Here is a 15,160-nt window from a genome sequence, read left to right as displayed (position 1 = left end):
CCTCACTTTATGCTACTGTCTCTTGTACACGGATTCATGCAGTTCCCATCCTTGCAGGTTGGTGGAGGGGTCCAGACAGCAGCCACTGGGTCACTCCCTTTCAGGGCTCGCCAGAGGACGAGAGAATTCAATGCAAGCCTCTTGGAGGAAGAGTGACATATATCTGCATTTACTTGGGCAGCTGGGTTTATGCTGCTGTCATGGGACAGCAATTAGTAGCATCCCTTTTATTCTCAAAAGTGCATTCAATTTGGATAATAACTTAAATGCCTATCCTGCCCATAGGGCTGAAGCCCCCATCTACTTGTGTAAAATGACCCTTAAAATAACATGCCACCAGTGCTGACTCTTGCTGGCACACTCTTCAGGTTTGCATTTAAACCTCTAAAGGAAAAACTGCATTTCCTGCAAAATGCAACTAAGTCCACCAACCCCTCTCCAGAGACAGGGTGGGTCCACAGGGCCGGCTCACACTGGGGACTCAGAGTGGTCCCCACATTATCTGTTAAAAACCCCTCAAGACAGAGTTTTCTCACAAAACTCCATTTTTTTTTAATCTTTTTGCCTTTTCTAGGGCCGCTCCGTGGCATATGGAGGTTCCCAGGCTAGGGGTCTAACTGGAGCTGTTACCGCCAGCCTACACCACAGCCACAGCAACTTGGGATCCAAGCTGCATCTGCAACATACACCACAGCTCGTGGCAATGCCGGATCCTTAACCCACTGAGCAAAGCCAGGGATCGAACCCCCAACCTCATGGTTCCTAGTCAGATTCGATAACCACTGCGCCACAATGGGAACTCCATAAAACTCTCTTCTTGCCTTAAACTATGGGTCTGTTCTGTCTGCTTTTTCTACCCCCATGATTTGTGGAGCTAATGAACCAAGGCAAAAAAAGAGAAACAAAAAGCAATAATAAAGATTCCCAGATGAATGAAAGCATGAGATATGAAGGGCAAAGAAAAAGCTGCTGTCTGTCTCTGCCAAAATCCTCCACCCAGGGTCAGGGCCCAGCGCTGTCATCACTGAGGGGTCCAGTGCAGTCCTTCATTTGATGCCACAAGAGAGGATATGCCTGCCCAGAGAGGAGCCAAGCTCTGAGTCCCCCAGGACTTCCACGCCACACGTCTCTGAGTGTGAGGCTCTCTCTAGCTAAAAGCTTCCTTAGCCAAAACACCCCCTGGGGAAGAATTTGTCACCAGCGCTGCCAGAGGAGTGACCCCAGGCAGTGCACTGGAAGCCTGGCAAGCCGTCGGGCTGCGGGAAGGGCAAGGACTCCTTGCACAAGCCTCCTTGCACAGACTGTAATGAATCCACCATAAGAAACGAGGGCACCAGGCATTCAACAGCACAGTAACGACCTATTATAAAGTTGGTCCCATTTGAATTCCTTCTCTGCCTGAAAATTCAAATCTAACAAGAGTTATTGACTGGATGAGCCGCTTGCTGATAACATCGTTGCATCTGTGGGGTCAAGTGTGTTGTCAAGAAATTTAAACCCCAAAGTTTCCAGCGATTATTTTGGGGCGGAGAGTGAAAAACAAATTTTTTTGTATGCAAAGCCATTTGAAAAGGCTTATAGACCGTTGTTTTTCCTGCAGCATTCAAAACAGGAACCCCAAGACATGAGCTTGAAAATGAAAGGAAGCTTGAATGTTCTTCCTCATCCCCCTCCTGTGGCAGTAAAGGGAGATAAACCATCTGGAATCAGCTGGGCTGTGACCACATTCTTGGATCAGGGGGGATGAACAGCAGATAGATAGATAGATAGATAGATAGATATCAGATTAGACAGATGGATGAAATAGATGATATAAATTTATACAGATAACAAAACAGATGTACAAACTAGGTATATAAGATAGATAAGAGATAAATTACATGGATACAGATGACTGACAGCTGACAGATTAGATAGACAATTGAGATTTAGAACGATTGGATGCCTAAATCATAGATTGTTTGATAGGTAGACAGATCAGTTGATTTATGCATGTGCCAAGAGTGTCACAATGATCATTTTTATATAATCTAGCACAGACTCATTTACTTTACATACTGAGAAATAAGAATCTATAGTCTCCAATTTACAGGCATGAAACTTTCCATCTAGAAATATGTCAGATGGTCACGTTCAAACAGAAAGTACAAAAAAGGGGAAATTAAAATTTTCTTCTGATTGATGGAGCTCTCCCGTCCCTGTCCTGCCCGGTTCCTTGCAATCTCACCCTCTGGAACCCTCTGGTAAATTTCACCCAGCTGAGAGAGAAAAAGAGCAAGAGAGAGGCTAGGACAGGGGATCTGAATGGTTGCCTTAAAAGTCTACGATTCTATGTTATTACCAGGCTCTTTTGATTTTTGCCTCACAGGCTCCCCACAAGGAAGGATTGCAGTTCTGATCTATCATTAGAGGGAGATTTGGTCATAAACACTATCGATTCAACCTAAAGACAGTGGGGTTTTCTCAGGGAAACCAGAACTGCAGGTGGCCCATAGGGCTGGGGGACAGTGATCAACATCCCAGCTCTACTCTGCCTTCAGCTCCCCTCTCACCTCACCACCCAGCCCTGTCCTGTTCATCACCTCTCAGCCCACTGACTCCCAGTCCTAACCAGTGCCCTGTTAGGCATCAGCCAAGTAAAACCTTCCAGGACACTGAGGAGAGCAACCGAAGGAAAAGGCCCCTTTCGGTCACCTAAGCTCAGCCCCACCCTGTTTCCTATGCTTCTGGAGGGCACCTGGCTACAGAACCCACCTATCCCAGGTCATAACAGTATAAGCCCCCTCCCTTTGCAAAGAGGACAGGATGCAGCAGGAAACTCAGAGCCAAGGGCATCTCTAGCTTTTAGGAAATGTTGGCACAATTTTATTCAGTTTCAACAGAAGTGCAATGGTTGGAACAGGCACAGCTCCTACCCCTAGACACCCTCAGAAGCTTTAAAACCATCAGAAAGCTAAAAAACCAGAAAGTTCCTGTGTGGCACAGTGGGTTAAGGATCTACTGTTGCCGCAGCTGTGACACAGGTTACAACTGTGGTGCAGGTTCGATCCCTGGCCCGGGAACTTTCATGTGCTTCAAGTACAGTCCAAAACATTTTAAAATGGAAAAAATAAAACTACCTACACCCAAGCCCACCTAGAACAGTCAAGTCATAAGTTCTGGTCTCTGTGCTTAGTGAAAACACTCCAGCAAACTCTAATGTACAATCGAGGTTGGTAACTGGCTCACTGCAAATTTCCCCTCACAGGACAGTTAGCTTTGACCAGAGACTGTCCCCGTCCCTATCATTAGGGGAACATTTAGTCACATTCAAAGGGAGCTGGCCCCCATCTGGGTTAACCAGAAAGAACTCTAATTTCTACTCCCTGCCATTCCCCTGGGTCATTACCATGGCAGTTCAGACAGACTAAAAGCAAGGAATTTGGGTAAATGGCTTCACCCAAGAAAGGCAGCCAGTCGGAGGCAGAACCCTCAAAACCCAGGGAAATAAATAATCATTTCCCGAGAAGAAACAGGGAGGTCTTCTCAAAAAAAGGGGAAATGGGGGGAAGGGCTGCAAATGGAGTGACTGGGGACCAGAGGTTGGGCAGTAGATAGGAAAATGAAGATCCCTTGACCACTTGCTTCCTAAGACAATCACTTATCCCTTTAAGACACTCTGTACCTTTAATTGTTTAAAGGACAGTGTTCACCTATTATGTCTTTTTTTTTTTTTTGCTTGTTAAGGCCACATCCACAGCACATGGAGGGTCCCAGGCCAGGGGTCTAATCAGAGCTACAGCTGCCAGCCTACACCACAGCCACAGCAACACCAGATCTGAGCCACATCTGCAACCTACACCACAGCTCTTGGCAACATCAGATCCTTAACCCACTGAGCAAGGCCAGGGATCGAACCTGCAACCTCATGGTTACTAGTCAGTTTTGTTTCCGCTGCACTACAACAGGAACTCCCAAAATATGTCTTTTGTTTTTTTTTGTTGTTTTTGTTTTTGTTTTTCTTTGGTAATTGTGAAAAGACTCTCACGGAAAGCACAGCAAACCAATGCCAACTTAGGCAGGGAAATGCAATGGATGCTTCATCCTAGTTCCCTGTCTTGAACAAAAGGAAGTTCTTTCAACAAAACCACTGAAAACTCACAGTGTGGTTAGAAGATTTCCTCGGTGACTCAGTGGGTATGTCCCTTTTTACTAAGCACCCTCTCCCTCTACAACTCAACACAGAAGCTGTGCAGGGACCAGCCCGATTGCCAGGCTTCGGAAAGAACATAAACAATGGGGGAAGGCAGAGACGGAATGAGGGGCTTCCAGTGGTGCTTCCCTAGGATTCCCCAGAGGCAGAGGGGATGCCAAGAGAGGGAGGATGGGGAGACAGGGGGAGTATCTGGGCTCCCCCACAGCCCATCTCTCCAGCCAGGGCTACCCTGCTATCACCAGTTTCCCCTGCCAGGTAGAGGGTCCCACATAAGATTTCACGTGATGAGAGGGTGGCCCCAGGACCCCAATGTTAAAGCTCCCAAGAGGAGGAGGAGCCCACCATGTCCATGTCCCTCCCCGCCACCACGCCTGGCACCAGCTGTCACTCTGAGCCACAGGACTGACAGGACAGTCCTGCTCCATCAAAAGTCAAACAACAGGCTCTGGGAGCACCCACTACTGAGCCTCTCCACACTCTGTGTACGACACCCACCGGCTAAATCAGAACTGGATCATGGAGGATGCAGGTTGCTTAAGAGTGAGAAGGAAGTTCCTGTCGTGGCACAGCAGTAATGAGCCCAACTAGTATCCATGAGGTTGCCGGTTTGATCCCCACCTCGCTCAGTGAGTTAAGGATCCAGCATTGCCATGAGCTGTGGTGCAGGTCACAGACACCCCTCAGACCTGGCGTTGCTGTGACTGTGGTGTAGGCAGCACCTGCAGTTCCAATTTTACCCCTAGTCTGGGAACTTCCATTTGCCTCAGGTGCAGCCCTAAAAGCAAAAAAAAAAAAAAAAAAGAGTTGAGGAGTTCCCACTGTGGTGCAATGGGATCAACAGTGTCTCTGCAGCAGCAGGGACTCGGGCTCGATCCCTGCCCCTGCACAGTGGGTTAAGGATCTGGCATTACCACAGCTGCAGCATAGGTTGCGACTCTGGCTCAGATTTGATGCCTGGCCTGAGAACTCTACATGTCTCAGGGCAGCCAAAGGACAAAAAGAGAGAGATGAAAGCCATTTGGTGATTTCCAAAGCTGTCACTGCTGTCTCAGCGCCGGGAGCCAGGCAAGAAACCCTGATGAGATGGGGATAACTTCACAATGTCCGGGAAATAGAGCCTAGCAGACCCTAAAGCCTGCTGGGCTCGGAGGTTGGCTGGTCAGGCCCAACCCAATAGCCTCCTTCAGGAGCAGGACACATAGCAAAGTGTGCCTGGCCCTTTAGGAAAAGCAGAGCAACCTCTTAGGAAGCTTCATCTTCCTTGCTCTCTTCCTCCATTCTGCTCGGTACCAGGTATGGAGGATTCACCCCGAAAACCTGGGGAGTGCACGGATCCTTCCCATCCAGCCGTTCATGTCTGAGATCTGCACGGTGACACCCCAGCAGCCCCAGTCCTGTGGGTCCTGATGGCAGAAGGCACTTGGGTCCAGGCAAAATGTGTGACCTCACCCAGTGGGGCCTGGAAGGACTGGAGGAGGAGCGGACAGAAAGAGGCCACACCCACAACCCATCAGATACCGTGGCTTTCCAATTGCCCAGCCACAGGCAGATTTTGCGGTGACGATTTTGGTCCTGGACTTTCAGACTTTCGTCTGATGTGGTTGGGCATTTTTGTAAACACTTTCTAACCCAAGACAAATGAACGATGCAAAGGGAATGATCAAAGTATCGATTACAGACACATCCATATTACACTGGTGTGTGTGTTCACATGTGCTACCCGTCAGAGGTGGGGAGCAAACCCAAATGCCACATGGATGAAGAAATGACAAGCAGTGGATGAGTCCCTGGAACACTCGGAGCCACGTCTCCCCAGGCAGGGCTGCGGGATGCCGCCTTGCTGAGTTCTGGGCCTCCCGCCTCCACACTCACGGCTCTCTGGGAAGGGCTGAACCAGCCCGAGGGGTTGACCACTGAGGATGACCACTGAGTCTGCCATGGTGCTTGGGGACCACCCTTGTGCACTTGGAGAGCCAGCCACCTCAAGGGAGGGCCAGCACGTAGGCCACTCTCCCCACCGCCTTCCGAAAGATGGAGGGAGCCGTCCCACTTCCCAACCTCCAGCCGATGCTCGGGCTCCAGGCTTCCCCTTCCAGCCTCCCTCCCCCAGCTGCTGCGACAGCTGGCTAGACCGCAGAAACCAGGGGCCAGGGCTAAAGAGTCAGCTGCTTCAGTGGAAATAAACACAATTAACACCAGTCGTGCAGACCCTCCTCCCCACTCCAGGGGAAGTGGGAAACCAAGACCCATTAGCCGCTCATCCAATCCATTCAACCGCGGGCATCAATGGAGTGCCTGCCTCAGGGGTGAGACACTACCGGGCGGGCAGGGGACAGAAAGACTAAAGAGGCAGAGGAATCTCGAGCAAACTGTTCCACAGGATGAGTGTTCTAAGGGCCAAGGCGTGAAAACAAACTGCCTGCCGAGGTGCACAAAGTAAGTGGTAGATGACAGCGAACGGGGCTGCCTGGGGGCTTTGGGACAGGGGGAATGGGCTGCATTATCTGAGCCAGGGGGACTAGGGGTGGAGGCAGTGTGGGCAATGCTAGGCTGCAGAAAGAGCCGGGACTGAATGGAGATGTGCAGGCTGCAGAGCTGGGAGATTCGGGCAGTGAGATGTTGGCTGGGGCCAAAATCCAGTGAAGAGGAATAAGGTCTGCATCAGTAAAGGGAGAGCTAACAGAGACAGAATTAACCCGATTCAGCACAGGGTGACTGTGGGTTCAAGCCTCACTCAGGGGCTGAGTGCCGGGAGAGAAGCAGGAGATGGAGAGAAGAGGATGAGTCTGACTGAGGACCCTTGGATGTGGGCACTGGGGCACTTCTAGAAGGGAAGTGACATATCCAGAATTCAGAGAGAGCCCCTTCCAGTGCTGGGGAGGCCATCTGTCCTCGCCTGGTCTGTGCCCAAGTCCCATCCTGGTCTCTGCTGTAGGGCAGCACCAGGGTGGGGAAGAAGCCCCTTTGGGTGTGTGTGCCCAGGGCTCCACACCCCCAAAGGAAAGCCCTGAGTTCAGTAGCAGAAATGCAGCAGGTTCCCTTCCTTGAGCAACAGCTTATGATTCTTAGCCTCTAGACTCTGTAGCTCAAGCACAGACCCCCGAGATCCCCACTTTCCAACAGCTCCCCTAGAGCACCTGGCAATCAATCACCAGACTCAAGTACAGATCGACAGGTCCCATCAGCAGATTCCACTTCAAGGGGTCGGGTGGGGCCCCAAGTGGAACACCAGGGTACCCAGTCCGCTGACCATGCTTGGAGAACCACTGCTCCCAGCAAATGCTGGGGTCAGATCCTCCTGCGGCTGGAGCCTCCTAGCTCTGGCTCTGTGCAGACAGCAGAGATCCCAAGGGGGTCTCTATAGAAATGGGAGGTTGATGGCACGCAGTGAGGGATGCATTGAAAATCACCACCACGGCTGAGTGACAACTGCCAGTGATATCATGGGTCCTGTTCTGATGCCTCCACGGTCAATCTTTGTGACAACTCTTCCCCATTTTGCAGATAGATGACCGAGGCTTGCAGTAAGGTCCCACAGCCAGCAAGTGGTGGAGCCACAGTTGCAGGTGTGCATTCCATACCTGCCACCTGCACTGATGCATGTGAGCGAGGGGGATGGGGGAGTGCCCCTCCCTCTGGCCTCAGACTTTCCCTCTGCAAAGTGAAGATAACCATTCTCAACTGCTTCCTGGAGACTCTAGGGTCTTAACAACTCCGATGGTCATAAAGCCCCCTGGACACCTGCAGCGCCTTCCCCAAGCAGCATCCCTGCCACCTCCGTGATTCCTCAGCCGGTCTGGATGTCGCCTACAGAGCATGTCTAGAGCCTCTGCCCACCCATCACGGATGGAAAGGGCAAAGGACGTTCCCTCTGCCCGCACAAAGGGCCCCTTACAAAGATCTCATTGTACAATTCTCAATGAGAGGCTCTGTTTGATGGCAATAATATTATTGTCTGCCGCTGACGTGTCACCTCCATTTCTAAACTGGGAACATTCAGCTATATTTTCCACCAAAGGCAGTGCCATTTCAGACTGAAATGGAGCCCCCAGGTCCTGTGACAGGTGATGACGTAGCTGCAGGTCCAGGGGACGCAGCATGGGGAGACTCAGAAAGATGGTGGGAAGGGGATGCATCAGTACTGTGCAGATGTCCTTTAACAGCTTGTTTCTACACGTTTTGACTTGAATCTCTTCAAAGTGCCCAAAGGATTTAGTTCTGGTCACAATACTCATTAAAGAAGCTGCAATCTCATATGATACCACTTATACGTGGAATCTAAAATATGGCACAAATGAACCTATCTATAAAATAGAAAGAGACTAACAGACATAGAGAATAGACTTGGGGTTGTCAAGGGGGAGGCAGGGGGAGAGAGATGTTTGGGGTTAGTAGACGCAAACTAACACATTTAGATGGAGAAGCAATGAGGTCCTACTGTACAGCACAGGAAACTGCATCCAATCACTTGTTATAGAACATGATAGAAGATAATACGAGACACAGAACGTATATATATGTATAACTGGGTCACTGTGCTGTACAGCAGAAATTAGTACAACACTGTAAAGCAACTGTACTTTAATTTAAAAAAGTTTTTTTAAAAAAGGAACCTACGGGAGTTCCCGTGTCGTGACTCAGTGGTTAACGAATCCCACTAGGAACCATGAGGTTGCGGGTTCCATCCCTGACCTTGCTCAGTGGGCTAAGGATCCGGCGTTGTCGTGAGCTGTGGTGTAGGTCGCAGATGCGGCTCAGATCCCGCGTTGCTGTGGCTCTGGCGTAGGCCGGTGGCTACAGCTCCGATTGGACCCCTAGCCTGGGAACTTCCATATGCCATGGGAGCGGCCCAAGAAATGGCAAAATAAAAAGACAAAAAAAAAGACCAAAAAAAAAAAAGGAACTTACGATCTCATGGAAGGAGCAGGCCATAGGCACCAACCCATTAAGCCATCTATTCCTCTTGGCAAGGCTCCCTCTATAAAGTATGCTCCAGCCGCTCCCTCACCTCGAGCAATGAGAAGTGTGTGACCAGCAAGCAGAACAAACAATCCTGATTTCCTCATCTGTATTATTACCATGTATCTCCTGAGGGAAAGGCAGGAAGGCGGTGGGAATGCTACTGAAGTTGGTACCAGGGTGCACATTTGCACGAGTGGTTAATACTTTTCTCCGGATGTAAAAGCAGTGGAGTTTGTGGTGTGACAGCTCTGACCACATCCCCACCACCTCCGATCTCTTCTGTTCTGTGAGATTTGCTCATCAAATCTCTCTGCTCTCTGACAGCCTCAGCAACCCTGCATTCAAATGCACTGGCATTCCGTCCAACCAAACAGGGCAGACAGTCTGATTCCTCCCTCCTCCTTCACTCTGAGGTGCCGCAAAGCCACCTGCCGTCTATTCTGGGCCCCAGGATAGGTGGGGACTTGTGGCGTTGTCCCTCATCCCTGCACAGAAGGAACCCACCTGGTGGGAGAGGAAAGAAGCCTAGAGCCACTGAGAATGAAGGCTAAAGGGAAGGTCATGGTGCCAACAGGAAGGGATGTACCCTCGTGGTGAGGGTGTGGGAGGGAGGGAAGGCACCCGAAAGGGACAAAGCAGGAGAGGGGCCAAAGGATGGGTCCAGGGTGAGGAGTGAAGAGAATGCACATATAGGAATGCAGGATGGGGTCTTTCGAGTAAGTCTGAGAGAAAGCAGAGCATTCGTGGAACTACGGAGGGGAGTGCATTTGATTAGAGGCAAACACTGTCTCTGAGCTCAGGGAATCGCCAGCAGTGGGAGCTGGAAAGGGCACCCAGGGTCATTTGGCGAAAATCCTTCACTGTGCAGACGTGCAGCGCAAAGCAGTGAGGTGACTCCTCCAAGGTCACACAGCAAGTTAGTGCCAGAGGGAGACCAGATGTCCAGACTCCTGCTTGGGAGTATTTCCATCTCGGAAGGCTGCCATTCAGCCCAAGGAGAGAAGTCACTGACCGCTCCCTTGGGAAACATCATTTGCTACTTATTAACACTCTTTGACCAAGGCATGGGCTTACTAAGGCCCCACAGGGACTCCAAAATGGGAGGTTATAACCTTGACTTGGCCTTCCAGGCTGCCACCTGTGCTTTTCCAAGCTCCAGTGTGGCTCTCTGGCCGGCCCTGGAGGAGGGGCAGAAATGCCCGCTGGTGCCAGCAAGTCCTGACAGATGCCACTGACAAGAGCAGGCATCTACACTAGGCCAGAGTCCCAAAGTGTGGTGTGTGCAGGGAAACCCCCCCCCCCCGCGCCCCCCACTCCCATCCCAAGCACCACCCAGAAAGGCACCTTCTAGGTTAGAAGGTAACAAGCAGCAAGAAAGCAGTATGACTGGCTCCTTCCGGTCAGTGATGACACCCCAAAGACCGGAAAGAACACGGGGTGAGTGTGTGGTTTAAAATGTACTTGAGGAGTTCCCATTGTGGTGCAGTAGAAACGAATCTGACTAGGAACCATGAGGTTGAGGGTTCAATCCCTGGCCTTGCTCAGTGGGTTAAGGATCCAGCATTGCCATGAGCTGTGCTGTAGGTCGCAGACGAGGCTCAGATCTGGCATTGCTGTGGCTGTGGTGTAGACCGGCAGCTACAGCTTCAATCTGACCCCTAGCCTGGGAACCTCCATATGTTGTGGGTGCAGCCCTAAAAAGCAAGAAATAATAATAATAATAAAATGTAGTCGAGCTTGGACTATAAGGGGATGGCAACGTTCTTCTATGTGGCAGGGCAGATAAAAGGAAGCTCAGAAAGGGATCCTAAAGTTATGGGTAAAAAGGGCACCCTTCCAAAGTAACCAGTAGGACAGCAACCAGTAAGATGGGTTTCCCTAAAGAAGAAGCAACTAAGTTCTTTCTCCTTTGACCCTCTTCTGAGCTGAACTGGAAGCGTTTAAGACAGTCTGTACATTGACTTTCACGCTTCTATAAAATCTTTTTTTAAAAAATGAAATAATGCCACTTGCAGCAACGTGGATGGACTAAGGAGTCTCATACTAAGTGAACTAAGACAAAGACAAATATCATGTGATACCAATTATATGTGGATTCTAAAAAAAATGATACAAATGAACTTCTTTAAAAAACAGAAATAGACTTAAAGACATAGAAAATAAACTTACTGTTACCAAAGGGGAATGGGGCAGAGAAAGGGATGAATTAGGAGTTTGGGATTAATAAATACACACTACTATATATAAAATACATAACCAACAGGGACCTACTGTACAGCACAGGGAACTATACTCAGTCTCTTGTAATAACCTATAATGGAAAAGCATCTGAATCACTTGCTGTGCACCTGAAACTAACACAACATGGTAAATCAACTACACTTGAATAAAAAAATAAAAAATATGTCTGATGTGCCACTGTGCAGTTTGCCTCCCTCCTCAAAATCAAAATGATATTTGTCAAAGGGACAATCAACAGGCATGCAGGAAACTGACCATTCACAAAAGCAAATGCTTCCCATTTGTTACGTTATTTAGGTTTGGCTGAATGAAAAACATAAATCCTTTGGAGAAATATACAAAGGGCACCCAGCTGTTCCTGGCAACAATTTTCACATCTAAACAACTGCTATCTATGGATCCTTCTCCCAAGCAGGACTGCCCCATTCCATTTATGTCAAAACCAGACCAGGAAGTCATCTCCCCATTTGCTTTTCTTATCAGTGGAACTGAAGTTCCTGGTTAAACAGTTCATTTGCTGTACCCCATCCTCATTCCAAGAAGATACACCCTCAGGAATCTTTAAAAGTCAGAGTCAAATACTTGAGAGCACAAGCTCAAAAAAGTGACAGCTTTGAAGATTACTCCAAATGATGTGTTTTCAAAGCGACCACAATCAAATCCCATTTTCAGCTTAAGGAAGATAAATATTCTCAAGCAGAGAAAGCAAGAAGCCCCTTCTTAATCCTACCAAAATTCACTAGAGGTGTATTCCCAAGTTCAACTGGAGACCCTCAGAGGTGGACAGAAAAGGAGATTAATGCTGGCCCACTGCCACCCCTGTACATGGGAGCCCATCCCCTGCTCCATTCAGCAACCTTTAGGAGGAAAGACACAAACAACCCAGGCTGATTTTCAAAAGATAACAGTTGCCAAGTGCTACGAGTAGTGGCTGTGGGCTGTCTTACTGATCATGGTGGTTCCCCCAGCCAGAGCTGCCTTGGTGCCTTGGAAGAAGTCATCAGCTGAGGTCATCCCCTGATCAGGCATCTGGAAGCGGGTATGGACATCGATCCCTCCGGGGATCACCATTCTGGAATGGGCTTCGATGGTCTTCACCCCTCCTGGTACAATCAGGTTTTCTCCTATTTGCCTAAAATAAATCACAGTGGGTGGGTGATCACAGTTATAAATAAACGTCCCTGAATCAGATGGGATCTGACAGACATTTTCACCAAGCCATAAACAATCCTCCCTACGTCCCAAAGACTCTTCAGATTATAGTTATTATTCATAATCTGGGCGCCCCCCCCCCCCCGCCGCCACTCCCTACCCCCAAGAGGCAATGCAGAACATACTAGAAGACAAAATTTAAATAAAGCATCTGAGGCCAGTCAAAGACACTTATAGTTATCAGAAAACCCCTATGATCGAATGACAACAAAGCCCCAAGACATTTACATACAATACCACCACACTTTCTTTATAACACACTCAGTTGAGCTAATTATCCTATAGCAATTTTCTCCAGACCCGGCTGCACTTTACAAACTTCTATGTTCACTATATCCTTTTCAAGAAAGAGAAATAAGGGGTAGAAGGGTAGGGGATAGAACAAAACCAAGCAAAAAATAATACCAATAAGAGAACACTGTGATTGAAACCACTTAAATTTGGAAGCCTGTGATCGGCACCTCGGATAATAAAGGCAGAAAAATTAATATTCACGAAGTTGGGTAACATGGATTCATTTCCAGTTTCTAAAAAATATCTCTGCTACATCTTTAGGCCAGTTTTTTGCAAAGGAAAAAGTAATCAAGGAGGAGTTGGTCAAGTTCTAAAAACAAATTAGTGGTGACTAAAAATAGCACACAGGCTTGTTCACTTTTAGGCCAGTTTTACAGACCAGCTCATGATGCTTTCCAATGGGGGGGGTGGGGAGTGGAACATGAAAGTCATGGTATTTGAGAGCCTGGAGCTGAGACTGTCACAAGCAAACACACATGGAGAAAACATTAAATGCGGAAATGTTAAAACCTCTTTTAGGGTCATAAATCAGGGTGTGAGTTCCCAGGCAAAGACATATGCACTACAACCTTCCACTCCTCTGGACTGGTTCGCTGCTCGCCCTTGAGAAAGGCTGCTTATTTAAAAGATGTCATTTGCTGCGATGTTTGTCTTTAAACAGATGTGCTATTTCTCCAGGCCCCTGTGAGCTATCCCGGTTGGAAGGGCTCAAGAATCCTGGGATGTACCCAGCTCCCTTAACTCTCTGGGGTCCACTAACACCCTAATTCTCTATTGTTTTCTCCTCTGAATCACAATACACAATAAACACAGGGGCTCTCCTATGCGTGTTAGCTGCCACTTAAAGAATGAAACCTACAATTCCCTCAGGATGAGGCAGTAATTCATCTCTGTTACTTAGGAATTAATTTGGTGTCCTTTGGCCCAGAGTGACTTCTATTCCTGACTAAGAAAGCAGATGTGCTTTACGAGAGAAGAGGCTGTATGTCACGTTTGCGTCCTTTGATGGGGCAATCCGGCCCCCACAACTACATTCTAGGAAAACCTTGAATAGAACCAAAAGATCATAAACCAAGTGTTTGAGCCGGCAACAAGGAGATGTTGTGTCACCTCGATTAAAAATAGTCAATTATATAACACAGGAGGAAATGGGTGTGCCTTTAATTGTGACTTCAAATTTTCTAAATCTGAGTTTTCAAATTCACCAATTACCCCCAATCAATCTGAACTTAAACGGATGCTGAGTGAGTCTCCCTCTGGACTAACGCTTGATACTAGAGTGTGAATTGCAGGTAACACATAGGAACACTGCAAGGTACCCAAATTTGTCTAGGTATTGAGTTACACTTACTTGATCAACCCATCTTCCATGTATATGTCTGCATAGAATGACTGGTCATCATTAACAATTTTACCTCCTTTGATCAGAAGACGATCACTCTGAAACAAAGAAGCAATAAGGTCACAACGCATACCTGATCCAAGAAAAATGTTGATACTGAGATAAACAAGCTAAAGGCATACTCCCACTATTCGAAAGTGATGCTCAAAATAAGCCAATTTTGGAAAAACTCAGTGACAAAGGTGAACCTGTATGTGACAACCTATTCATCAGGAGATGAGTCAGAACATACTGGCAAAGCTCAAAGTTTATCCTAGGTGGGGGGGGAGGAACATCTCTTTTCATTAGACCTGCAAGCAAAAAAGAATGGGAAAAAAAAAGCCTAAAGAACAATAAAAACATTTCAGATAAAGAAGACAATCGCTCTAAATGGGGCTTTAGGCTAAACTTGGTTAAAAAAAAAAAAAAACACACCCACGTGGTGGGGAAGTCAATTCTTGGCAAGGTTTGTGTCAGGAAAATTAACCAAAAGTCTGTTGTCATGGGATCCTCAATACAAACACACTGGGTTCAACCATAGCAAGGTTTCAATTCAATATGTTCTTTATAGTTGCATTTATCTTTGAGGTGAATCACAGCAATGGGAGCAAAGGGGGGAAAAAAAACACTTCAAACATGCACCATCTTAGCTACTAAGCTGTTAAGAAAAAGGTAAAATTTTAGGATAAAGTAAGTGAGATAATAAGTTCTAAAATCTAACACCATTACTGACTGTCAATGTACTTATATTTTAATTGGTGCAAAAAAAAAAAAAAACATACAACAAGCAGCACATAAGGATCAAGAATGTAACAGCAATGTTACATTATGATTTACCTCTATCCCAAACGCTGTTGATGGAATAGGATGTTAAA

The 15,160-nt window shown here is 47.7% G+C and overlaps 1 protein-coding gene across 2 annotated transcripts in view; it reads right to left on the bottom strand.

The window, feature by feature from the left end:
* DPYSL2 (dihydropyrimidinase like 2) overlaps positions 1-15,160 on the bottom strand; it is a 117,487-nt gene that overhangs the window by 60,058 nt on the left and 42,269 nt on the right. For both annotated transcript variants that reach the window (XM_047759738.1, XM_047759739.1), the window contains exons 2-3: positions 14,256-14,344; positions 12,346-12,530 (exon numbers count right to left, since the gene is read on the bottom strand). In XM_047759738.1, the coding sequence (XP_047615694.1) occupies positions 12,346-12,530; positions 14,256-14,344 (274 nt within the window). The remainder of the gene's footprint in view (positions 1-12,345; positions 12,531-14,255; positions 14,345-15,160) is intronic.

Source organism: Phacochoerus africanus, chromosome 15, assembly GCF_016906955.1.
Source record: "Phacochoerus africanus isolate WHEZ1 chromosome 15, ROS_Pafr_v1, whole genome shotgun sequence".
NCBI lineage: Eukaryota > Metazoa > Chordata > Mammalia > Artiodactyla > Suidae > Phacochoerus > Phacochoerus africanus.
This window is presented reverse-complemented; position numbering and strand designations above follow the sequence as displayed.